This window comes from Molossus molossus, unplaced genomic scaffold (assembly GCF_014108415.1).
Source record: "Molossus molossus isolate mMolMol1 unplaced genomic scaffold, mMolMol1.p scaffold_m16_p_14, whole genome shotgun sequence".
Lineage (NCBI taxonomy): Eukaryota > Metazoa > Chordata > Mammalia > Chiroptera > Molossidae > Molossus > Molossus molossus.
In genome coordinates, this window is record NW_023425349.1 from 5,320,747 (window position 1) to 5,333,188 (window position 12,442).

Genomic DNA, 12,442 nt, shown 5'->3' on the forward strand with positions numbered 1-12,442 from the left:
AGAAAGAGGCACAGAGGGGGCTGGGGAGGCAAACAGAATGAAAAGAACCACCGATGGGAAGCACTGCTTTGTTTGTGTTGTTGAGTGAGGATAGCCCAAGTTCCCTTCCAAAGTTGCAGCTCCCAGTGGGGGCAGCATGGCAGCCCAGATGGCCGCACCCCTGCACGGCACGGCGGTCCAGACCACACCCCTGCACTGTGCTGATGCTTGCACTCATTTCCGCTCCCCACAATGCCCACCCGAGAGGTGGACACAGGAATCTCACCTCCATCTGAGGGATGCAGAAACTGAGACCCTGGAGCAGGAGACATGGGGACAATGCACAGCCTAGGGGACAGGGCGCATTTGTCTCAGTCCTGGAGCTGAGCCTAGATGCCAAGACAGAGATGGGACCAGCTGTTTATTCAACAAAAGCCTTTTATTCATTCAAAAATCAACCATTGGATTTATTCTGCAGATATTAAAAAAAAAATGTGGGGGGAGGGGCGAGGCTTCTCATCACAGTGCCCTTATGCTAATTAACTTGTTATCCCTGGGGGACACCTAGGAGCATCTGGAAAACACACTGTCAATAATGTGGGGCTGGAGGCCCAGGGCTTAGGTAAGATCACCGCCCCTCACTCACCTCCCCACCACCTGCAGCCTCCCACCCTCTGGAATCACGGGTTTGGCAAGTCAGGACCCCCCAATGCCATTGCAGCTCACCACCACCAGGGGGCGCTCCGACATTCCCTTGGATCCCGAGGTTGAAGCTGGGGCGGGAACAGGGTAGCTCTGCACTTGGCCGGCATGAGGCCTTCTCCAGGGAGAGACTGCCTCTCCCCAGGAAATTTGGGCACCCCAGTCTCTCCCTCACACAGAAAGGAGACAATGTCCCAGAAAACTCAGGTGTGTCTGCCGTCTATGGAGTTGGCGGTCAAACAAAAGCATTTCAGGGTAAGAGAGGGACTCGTGTTTGCCTTGACCTTCCTCTACACGCTGCCTGGTTAAATACTGGAAACTCAAGACATTCTCCTAAGTACCATCAACACGAAGTGGGGAGCAGACGCTGCGAGGGAGAGGCCTGGGCCGCTGCAGGCAGCTGAGGCTGGACCCTGCGAGCGAGGGTCGGCGGAGGGGCCAAGAGCCTGGCTCCGGCTGGTCCGGAGTCCCGAGAGCAGCATCTCACGGGGCTGGGCCTCGAGTGGGAAAGGGGACTGGGGAGAGAGGCCCACGGGCTGCTCTGGGTTCAGGGGTGCCACAGCTGGAGGCCTAGTGAGAGGAGACAGACCTGCCCCTGCCTGGCAACCTCGGGCACACATGGCCAGTGTCTAGCATGCTGCCAGGAGGAAGGGTAGCCCTTCTGGCAGCTCTGAGCCGTCTCAGGGCATGTACCCAAGGTGTGCCTGAGGCAAGGGTCCACGGTACCACCTGCTAAGGCCAAAGGGCATATCCATGGCACCAAACCAAAAGGCCAAACCACCTCCTGAGAAGGTGGGAGAAAGGCCCCGCACAGGTGCCCTGCAGATGTCTGGGGATCGACACCTCAGCCCGAGGGGTCCACATGCTAGCCCTGGAAAGCGCTCAGCCACAGCCCCTTTCCCGTGACGCCTCTGGGACAGGCTGTGCAGCAGCATCCTTCCTGCTGGACCAGAGGAGCAGCTGAGGCCCTGGCAGAGGCCAGAAGGCGGTCTGACCTGGGGAAGGCCCCGCTCTCCTCCCTCCAACCCCAAGCGGCCAAGTGCATGTCCTGCCCTAGGGTCCCAGGTCAGAGGCAGGTGAAGGAACTGCAGGATTTGGAGGTGAGTCTTCGGCCTCCTGGGCCAGTGGCCTGAGCAAAAAGGTGACCACAGGGGCCTTGAAGAGCCCAGCCTTCAAAGTCACCTGTGGAAATGGAACTGCTGCTCCTGCCCCCGCGGACTGGGGGTCACAGCGGAGGCAGCGTGTAGCCAACGGGCCTGCATATGCAAGAAGGGTGGGTTCTGGGGTCGGCAGATGCACAGCCCAGCGGCAGAGCCCCTCTTGTGAAGGGCATCCTCCGGGGAGGGTCTGTCGTCTGAGGGGTATCAGCAGGAGAAGCTCAGCCTCCTGGGAAAGTGCAAAGTGGAGACCAAGGACAATTCAAAGTGGGGACCGAGGCCCAGCTCTGCTGCCCTCGGGCTGGGCGAGCAGGGAGAAGGCAGGCTGCTGGCTTTGCAAAGAAGCGTCAGGACCCGACTCAGCCCCGAACAGTCTGGGGGCTGTTTCTCACCCTCGCGGCCTCCTCTGGCTGAGGGCCAGTTCTGGGCCAAAAAGACAGCTCGAGGCCAGGAGGGACCAGGAAGCATTGCAAGGAGGGACAGGTGTGTCACCTGACCCCACACACCATGACCAGTGGCTGCCATGTCCCTGAAGATTTGTGCCGAGAGACAGAACAGGGACTCAGACGGTCCCCATGTCTGCTGGGGTCTGGCACGCGTGGCCACAGACCACAGCATCACCAGGTGCAGGAAGCTCAGACTTGGAACTCTCCTGCGCCAGCACGGGGGGCTCCCACCAAGCAGCCAGGCCTCCTGGCTCTGCCGTGGGGCTGGCTGGGGCCCAGAGAGCAGGGGGTGGCCCACAGTCTCAGAGCCGGAGCTACCTCGGGGCTCCTGGCCTCTGGTTCAAGGTCATCTGACTTTCCTGGTGGCAGTTTGGGGGCTGCCCTTTCTAGGGGAAGGCAGAGCTAAAATATCTTCCTATGAGCACAGGTGGGCCACAGCCCTGCACCCTTCCCCCCCCCCCAGCTTTGGGCCAGGCAGGTGGGGGGCAGGAAAGCAGACTGGAACAGACTAGTTTTCACACCCACCAGGGCAGAGAAGGAGCCTTTACTTCTGCTCACCGGCTTGCATAGGCCCCCCACCTTTCCTTCAGTACCCCACCCTGTCCCAGTCTTAGGACAAGCCCCTCTATTCTCCAAGCTGCTACAAACACCACAGCAAGAGCTGCGAAACCGAAAGCTGTTCCCTGTTCGTCCTCAGGAAAGACGAGCGGGCCCAGAGGAGGACACAGGCCGGCGGAGTGGGGACCGGGAGCAGCGAGAAGGGACTCGGGAGGAGGCATTCGGGCAGGAGGGAACAGTGCCTTAGCCAGTTAAGAAGCCCACCTTCCCCTCTCCAAACACCAAACACAGTATCTGGAAAAAAAAAAAGAAAGTTTTTGGCTTCTCGGCCGCTGCCGGCCACCATCGTCCCGAGCCGCGGGCAGGTGGGCGAGGGTTGCACATGTAAACGGTGGCCCCGCATCCCTGGGGGCTGCGGACACAGAGGCAGCAGCAACAGTTAACAACCAATAAATAAAGGGTGTCAGTTATATATGCATATAAAAAAAACTCACTTTCCCCACAAAAAGCACAATACTGCTATCACAAAACGGCATCATCGGAGTGAGTCCCCCGGCCACGCGGCGGTGGGCTGCTCGAGGACGGACGACAGTGACATTCCTCAGGCCGCCCCCCGACACGCGAGCCCCCCACGGCCAGGCCGTGACTTCCGTGGCCTCCCTGGCGGCCAGAGGACAAGGCAGGGTTCTCCAAGGTCCCCATCTGTCAGTCCGAATCTTCTAGAACAGAAGGTAGTGTTTTTTTTTTCTTTTTCAATGTCTGTCTGAAATGAAAAACAAAAGCAGACGCGGGAGAGCAGGGGACCGGGAGCTGCCGCGAAGCAGCTGGGTCCTGGTTCCGCAGGGGCTGGAGCCTTTCCGTCCTGTTGTCTCCTGGACAAGCGGAGGCTGTGGGCGATCGGGCCGGTGGCTCAGGCGGCGGTGGGTGCAGGGCGGGGGAAGGAGGGCCGGGCCTCGCCGCCCCGGGCAGCCCGGCTGCGCGTGGATGCGGAGAAAGGCTGGGTGCACACAGGAGGGTGTCGGGCCGAGGCAGCCTCATGGCATGGGAGGAGGTGAGTGGTTCCCAGGCATCTGGAAGACACAAGGAGGTGAGGCGGGTTCAGGGCGTGCTGCCAGGGTCATGCACGGAGCTGGCGGAAGAGTCGTCGAGAGGTCACGGTGGCGCGAAGTCAGGAGTTATAATGTGCACACCCTCCGGCCACCCATTGGGTGGCTTTGTACTCGGCCTTCCGAAATCAAGGTTTCCTATAGCATCGTCTGTAACAGCAAGATTACCACGGAGGAAGCCAGCCCAGGGTCCACACTCAGGCACCGGCTGGATAAGAAGGACGTAGCCGCAGGATGAAACCGCTTGCAACCATGAAGAACAAGGTGTGGACTGGCCAAGAGGCACGTGAGATGCTCAACAGAATCAGTCACAGGGAAATGCAAATCGAAACCACAACGAGACACCCACTAGGATGGCTACCATCCAAAACAGAAAGAACAAGTGTGGGCAGGGGTGTGGAAAATCAGAACCCTGGCCCACTGGGAACGTCAAAGGTGCAGCCTCTGCGGACACCGTTTGGTGCTTCCTCAAACAGCTACACTTGGAGTTCCCATATGACCCAGCAATTCTACCCCCAAAAGAATTAACATAGGGACTCAAACAAACCCACGCACCCCGATGTTCACAGCAGCATCATGCACAATGGCCAAAAGGTGAAAACCACCCAGATGTCCATCAGTGGCAGATAGATAAACAAAATGTGGTCTAGCCATGCGATGGAATATTACTCAGCCATGAAAAGGAATGAACTGACAGACGCTACAACATGGAAGGACCTTGGAAACACCATGCTGAGTGACAGGAGCCAGATGCAAAAGCCCACAAAATGTGTGGTTCCATTGATATGAAATTTCTAGAAGAGACAAATCTGTAGTGATAGAAAGCAGATTAGTGTTTGCCAAGGGCTTGGTGGAGTGGGGGTGGTTAGAAACTGCTTAATAGGTATGCATTCTTTTGGAATGATGCGAACATCTTACAACTACATAGTGGGGGTGGTCATACAACACTGTGAATGTATCAATGCCACCGAACAGTTTGCTTTAAAATGGCTAATTTTATATCATGTGAATTTTACCTCAGCAAGTATTTTTTAAAAAGCAGCACAAGGGCCCTGGCCAGTTTGGCTCAGCAGTTAGAGCATCAGCCTGTGGACCCGAGAGACCTGGGTTCGGTTCCCACTAAGGGCACGTACCTCGGTTGTAGTTTGTCCCCAGCCCTGGTTGGGCTTGTAAGGGTGGCAGCCAGTCGATGTGTCTCTCTCACATCGATGTTTCTCTCTCTCTCTCTCTCTCTCTCTCTCTCTCTCTCTCTTCCTTCCTCTCTCCCTCCCGCTCTATCTGAAGATGAATGCAAAAATGTCCTCAGGCGAGGATTAAAAAAAAAAAAGCAGCATGAAGGACGACAACCTGTTACTGTCTGCACCCCACACATCCTTCCCATAACCTACTCTACGTCCGTGTTAAACTGCATGTCCCCGCCCCCCGCACTGGACAGGTGGCAGTGTGTGACCCAAAGGGAACCAGTTTCCTGATTTGCGTAAAATGACCTGAAAACATGATCTGGGCCCGTCAGTAGCTGTGTGGAGGTGGCCTGGAGGAGTCAGAAGGCCCTACAGGACCAGTTTGGGTGGCCACTGTGGTGCTGGGGCAACGGGAGAGAAAGGCCTGGAGCAGCCGACCAGAGGGAGGACAGAGCGCCCCAGGGGAGGGGCCTGAGTCCTCCCGCCTCCCACTGCCCCTTGCTCCTGCCAACCCCAGGGGGCTCGGCTGGGTTTCCTGCCACATGCTTCACCTTCCACCGCGATCTGTGAGCCCCTGTAATGTGCAGCATGTATCTGCTGGTTAAAGCCACAAACATGATGAAACTCACTGAGTACATTTAAGTCCAGAAATTCATAATTATTTATCTAGAGAGAGATTAACGTCATTGGTCACCTCTGAAGGATGTTAGAAATCCAACTAATTTGGAAAACTGATAAAGAGAAAGAATCAAGTATCTATCCTGCCTTTCCTGTTAAATCCTAGGACTCAGGCTAACCGAATAGTTAATATGGGGAAGTCTGCCTTTGCAGACGTGATCCAGCTAACAAGGCAAAGGACGGCCCATCTGGCACCACCTGTGAATGAATGAATGAATGAATGAATGAATGGTGCTCACACTGCCAGCCACCACGTGGTGCCCAGTGGACACACACAACCCCAGCCGTGGGGTGTTCTCACCAAAAGTGCATCACATGGATGCCCTGCGGGTCTGACCGCCCCTTCCCAGGAAGAACAGGGAGCAGAATCATGGTGACACCACCACGGGTGCAATCAGCAAGCCCCACACCACGCAAACTCTACAGAACGTGCTTCTGGACCAACAGCAAGAACAACAACAACAAAAAAAAACGAAAGAAGACAATAGATAAAAATACACTTAAGAAACCTATCAACCAATTAACTGCAACATGTGGACTTTACTCAGAGTCTGATTCCGATAAACAAAGTTGAAAACGTTGGGGAGTTAACAAGAAACTGGGACACCAGCTGAAGATTGGAAAATATTAAGGGACTGATATTGAATTTCTGGTATGGAGGGTTGTTTTTTTTTTTTTTTTTTTTAAAGAACTGTTCTTTTAGAACACATTTTGAAATATTTATGTATGAAATAATATGATGTCTTGAATTTGCTTCAAAATACCCAGTGTGGGTGTGTGTGTGGGAGGGTAGAGATGGTACAGATTGGCTGTGAGTTGGTGATTCTGAAGCTGGGTGATGGGTACATGGTGTTACACTATTCTCTCTACAATGTACGTGAAGGCTTCCATAATAAGAATTTCTTTAATCCACCCCAAATTTTTCAACACCCTAAGGCTCCCACACCATGCGACTGGTTAAAGTATGGCCCGGCTCTATAATGGAATACTATGCAGCTATTAAAAATGATGGTCTCAAACAACAACAACAACAATGTAGGAAATATGCATGATCTCCATTTCCTAAATAATTCAGTGAATTCTGAATTATTATAAGGAACAGTAACTTATGCAGGAATTATGATACATCAGGAATCCGAGAAGGCAAATAAGTCACAAAAATGACAGAATACAAACTGGATGTGATTACTATCTAGTAGGCTCTGGAAAAGCCTTGGGAAAAGAGGAGGGTGGTGGGGAAGAGCTAATGGAGAGCCGGATCTGAAAAGCCTGTCATGGAAATAAAGTCACACCTGCATGGTGGGGTGGCTGGTGAGGGTACGATACGTGTTCACACAAACCGTGTTAAGGAAAGCTGCCGTGGATACACAGGATGTGGACTTCAGGCCAGCTAGGGTAAAACACGTTAAAAGTCTCTCTTCCTAGCGCCGAGTCTCCAAAAGAAAAAAATGTTTTCTATAAATTGTTCATTAAAAACAAGTAACGCTAACAACATATGGTTATGAACTCATTGTTGCTGAGGAAATACATACACATATATTCACAGAAAGCTGTGAAAAAAACAAAGAGTGTGATTCAAAAATAATAGGGACACCCATTAAATAAATTGCACCATATGACTTTTTCTTGGGGGGACACGTCAAGGACCCATGTTTATACTGCTTCTCGTGGCCTGGAGGAGACAATGCCATGTGTCACAGGATGGTGGCCATTGAGACCGTGGTGGTCAATGAATTAGACAACGAATTAGACAAGGGATCAGTACACACCATGGGCCCCAGCGTTGCATATTGAGAGTTTCCGAGATCACAGAAGTCACTGTGATTGTTCCTTTACAAAGTCATTTGATTATGTGTTCCTCTGTGCCCTCATTGCTGAGCACTACATTTTTGTGATTCTTTTTTTTTCTTTTATCCTCACCCGAGGACATTTTCCCATTTTTTGTTCAGATGGAGTGGGAGAGGGAGAGAGAGAGAGAGAGACATCGATGTGAAAAGGACACATCGAGTGGCTGCCACCCGCACAACCAACCAAGGCCGGGGACAAACTGCAATCGAGGTACATGCCCCTAGCGGGAACCGAACCCGGGTCTCTCTGGACCGCAGGCCGACGCTCTAACCGCTGAGCCAAACCGGCCAGGGCTTGTGATTCTTTTGAATCACTCTGGGCTCAAATGTTCACAGTGGTTTTATTTGCATTATATATTAAGGTTTTTTAAAAAATAGCCCTGGCCCGTTTGGCTCAGTGGTTAGAACGTCGGCCTGTGGTCCGGAGAGACCCGGGTTCGGTTCCCGCTAAGGGCATGTACCTCGGTTGCAGTTTGTCCCCGGCCCTGGTTGGTCGTGCGGGTGGCAGCCACTCGATGTGTCCCTTCACATCGATGTTTCTCTCTCTCTCCCTCCCTCCCACTCTATCTGTACAAAAAAATGGAAAATTGTCCTCTGGTGAGGATAAATAAATAAATAAATAAATAAATAAATATTATTGCCATTTATTTTATTTTTTAAATTTTGACTTGAAGACATTTTTTTTGCTTATCATCAGGTAGAGTGGGAGGAAGAGAAAAAGGAGAGAGAGAGAGAAACATCGATGTGAGAGAGACATCGAAGGTTGCCTCCCACATGACCCCGACCAAGGCCGGGGACTGACCGCAACCAAGGCACATGCCCTTGACCAGAATCAAACCTGCAACTCATTGGTCCGCAGGCGGATGCTCTAACCGCTGAGCCAAACCGGCCAGGGCTGCAATTTTATTTTTTAGACATAGTTTTTAATGTCCCTTCAGTGAAAATAGATTTCTTATGGAAAATAATAATCACAGAAGCTTCAAGACAGTATAAACCTCTTAAACAGAGTATTAGCACATCTCCGTGAGTTATGTAGATGTCTAAGCTCTGTACTATACACCTGAAACGAATACAACAATGAATGTCAAGTGTGATTGAAAAATTTAGAAAAAATTTTTTTAAATATCAGCAAATCAAGTCTGATGATACAGAAAAAGAATAACACAACATGACTAAGGTGGAGTTTATTCTAGGAATGCAAGGCTGGCTCAGCATTCAAAAATCAATCATTGTGCCCAGCCGGTGTGGCTCAGTGGTTGAGCATGAACCCCTGCACCAAGAGGTCGCCAGTTCGATTCCTGGTCAGGGCACATGCCCAGGTTGTGGGCTCAATCCCCATTGAGGGGCGTGCAGGAGGTGGCCAATCGATGTTCTCTCTCATCGATGTTTCCATCTCTCTCTCCTTCTCCCTTCCTCTCTCTCTAAGATCAATAAAGAAAAAACATATTAAAAGTAAACAAATCAGCCCTGGCCAGTTTGGCTCAGCGGTGAGCGTGTCAGCCTTCAGACCAGAGAGTCTGGGTTTGGTTCCCACTAAGGGTACGTGCCTCGGTTGCTGTTTGTCCCCAGCCTCGGTTGGAGTTGTGTGGGTGGCAACCACTTGATATGTCTCTCACATCGATGTTTTTCTCTCTCTCTCCCTCCCTTTCTCCCTCTCACTCTATCTGAAGATGGATGCAAAAAATAAAATAAAAATAAATAAATAAATAAATCAGTGTGCCCGGCCAGTATGGCTCAGTGGATTAAGCGTCGCCGTCGTCCCATGGACTGGGAGGTCTTAGCTCAATTCCAGGTCAGGGCACGTGCCCAGGGTGCCCAGGTTTCGGGCTTGGTCCCCAGTAGGGAGCATGCAGGAGGCAGCCAATCGATGTTTCTCTCTCACATTGATGTTTCTCTCTCCCTTCCTCTCTCTCTCTCTCTCTAAAAAAATCAATAAAACCATATTTTTAAAAAGTCAATCAGCACAGCCCTGCTGAGTTGGCTCAGTGGTTAGAGTTTCAGCCTGCAGATTAAAGAGTCCTGGGTTCGGTTCCCACTAAGGGCACGTACCTCGGTTGCAGTTTGTCCCCAGCCCTGGTTGGGGTTGTGTAGGTGTCTCTCTCACATCAATGTCCCTCTCTCTCTTTCTTCCTCCCTCTCTCCTTCCCCCTCTATCTGAATATAAATGCAAAAATGTCCTTGGGATTAAAAAGTCAATCAGCATAATGCATCATATTAACAACAAAAAAGAAAGAAAACCCATACGAGCATCCTGATGGATGCAGAAAAAATAACCCATAAAAGTCAACACAATTCATGATTTTTTAAACAAATAACTCCTAGCAATTTAGAAAACACAAAACTTTCTAAATATGATGAAAATCTATTTACAAAACACCTATAGCAAACATCCTAACGAATGGTCAGTGATTGAAAGCTGCCCCCCAAACCTACAGTGAAACGAGAATGCTCACCTTCACAACCCCTACGTGACACTCACTGGAGGACTCACCCGTGCGAGGAAGTGTGTGTGTGTGTGTGTGTGGGGGCACAGCAGGGCAGGAAAGGAAGAAACAAAATGTAGACAACCAAAATAATCTAAGACAGACTCTTAGATTTAATCAATGAATTTGGCAGGATCACAGCTATATGACCAATAAAGAAAAACCAATTGAATTTCTGTAAACCAGAAAAAAAATAGAAAATACAATTTTTAAATTACTATTTATAATACCATAAAAAAAAATCAATATGGGGAGGGGGCTATCAAAAGACTTGAAAGACCTTTTAGCTGAAAGCAATAACACGTTAGACAAAAAATGTAAAAGACCTAAATAAATAGTGAGATGTACCATTTGCATGGATTGGGACACTCAGCACTATAAAGATGACAGTTCTCCCCCAAATTATACTGTAGATTCAACTTATTCTCTGTCAAAATCCCAGCATGTGTGTGTATGTGCAGCAATTCATAAGTTGACTCTAAAATGTATGCAGACACGCAGACAGCCTGGAGCAGCTGAGGCGGTCTTGAACAAGGAGTGATGGATGTCACTCCCAAGATTAGGTTATAGAACGACTGCAGCTTTCACCTTGGGTCCTCTCTCTCCCTCCTTCCTGGGAAGCTCACCCAGACAGCGGTTGCCAGCCATGGTGTCAGGCAGCCCTGGGCAGAGGTCTGTCTATAAGGCGAGGAACCGAGGCTGCCAGACCAAATGAGTAGGCATGGGAGTGGGTCACCTCAGACAAGCCTTCAGATGCAACTGCATCCCTGGCCAAGAGCTGATGACCATCCCAGTCTACCTGAGACCGAGGGGCTGAATCTGGGACAGTCGTGGGCAAAGTGGGGTGGCTGGTCACGATGGCTTGACTGCATCCTCGTGAGAGACCCTGAGCCACGGCACCTAGCTGAGCCGAGCCCAGATCCTGATGTTTGTCCAGCTGCTGATCGGAGAACATACGTGGCAATAGGTCACTGATACCCCCTTCCCTAAAGGAGGTATTAAAATGGATGACGCACACGAGACAGGTGCTCAACTCCATGCTCATCAGAGACATGCACGTTAAAGTGACACCCATCGAAATGGCTACAGCTAGAAAGATGCAGAATAGCCGATGTCGGTGAGGGTGTGGAGGGTGTGGAGCGACCGGAGCTCCCGAGCACCACTGGTGGGAGTCTGAAGGGCCCGACCACGTTGGAACACTGGTCACGTCGACTCAAGCTCAGTGAACACATACCCCATGTCCTAGTTAACTCTACTCTTGGATAAATACCAAGAGAATGCACCACGTGTCCACCAGAGGATGTACAAGAGTGCTCATGGCTGGGGGCATCCACGCCCCACCCCCAGCACGGGGACAGAACAGGGACAGACCGAGCAGGTGTAGGGGAAGAAGAGGAAGCACAGGAAGACCCGTCCCTGCCGCAGCCAAGGCCTCTGTTAGCATCATTTTGCCCTCACAGCAAATCTGACCGGATGAAAAAAGACACCGCACTTGAGCTACTGATCAAGAGCCAGGAGCTCAGGTCTTTGACCCGCTGCCCGGAGAAGAGAAACTCCCGCTGCCCCCAGCCCCGTGGCCCCGACCTGGATGAGGACTGAACTTGCTAAGTGTTTTCAATCCAGGGAAACGTCTATTCAAGCAAACTGTCAGGCTGAGCCTGGATATATTACCGGGACAACGTGGAGGCCTCCCCCCACCAGCTGTGCCCACCCTGGCAGACCCCAAGCTGGGCAGGTGCTTATCTGCCAACCCTAGGTGTCCTGTGGCCGGTGCCCCCCCCCCTTCAGGCCCCAGGTGCCCCTGGACTCACCCAGCTCGGGCCTGGACTATACCAGCCCGTCGTAGAGGGACAGCGCCTGCACAATGGAGGGGTCGGCCTTGGAGCCCTCCTGGAACTCCTGCAGCGTCAGCTTCCCGTCCGCGTTCTGCAGGCAGAGAGACGGCTGAGGGCGGAGCGACCACCAGCCTCCCGACACAGGCATCGCTGGCCTGGACCCTGTCCCGGGGCTGGTCCCAAGAGAGCTTGCAAAGTGAGGTCAGGAGGGAGGCAACACAGATCACTAGGCAAGAAGAGTCGGCAGGAGACAGACCGGCACTTCCTGGGCTCGCGACCTCTCTGGGTGTTTCCTGGGGACTGGAGGTGACCGCAGGGCCTCCTGGGGCACGGAGTGAGCGCCCGCCCGCCCGTGAGCACGGCTGCAGAAAGTGCTGGCAAACTGGAGGCGCCGCTTAACTCCATCGTTATCCTTATCACTGCTACGAATTCCCTACATGGTAGTTGACCCCAGAGAGCTAAGAGCTTAA

The 12,442-nt window shown here is 51.9% G+C and overlaps 1 protein-coding gene across 1 annotated transcript in view; it reads right to left on the minus strand.

Moving 5' to 3' along the window:
• Positions 1-482: 482 nt before the first annotated feature.
• The window catches only part of NCS1 (neuronal calcium sensor 1), a 48,020-nt gene continuing 36,060 nt past the window's right edge, over positions 483-12,442 (minus strand). The window contains exons 7-8 of the mRNA XM_036262025.1: positions 11,949-12,063; positions 483-3,912 (exon numbers count right to left, since the gene is read on the minus strand). Coding sequence (XP_036117918.1) covers positions 11,965-12,063 — 99 coding nt within the window. The 3' untranslated portion in view covers positions 483-3,912; positions 11,949-11,964. The remainder of the gene's footprint in view (positions 3,913-11,948; positions 12,064-12,442) is intronic.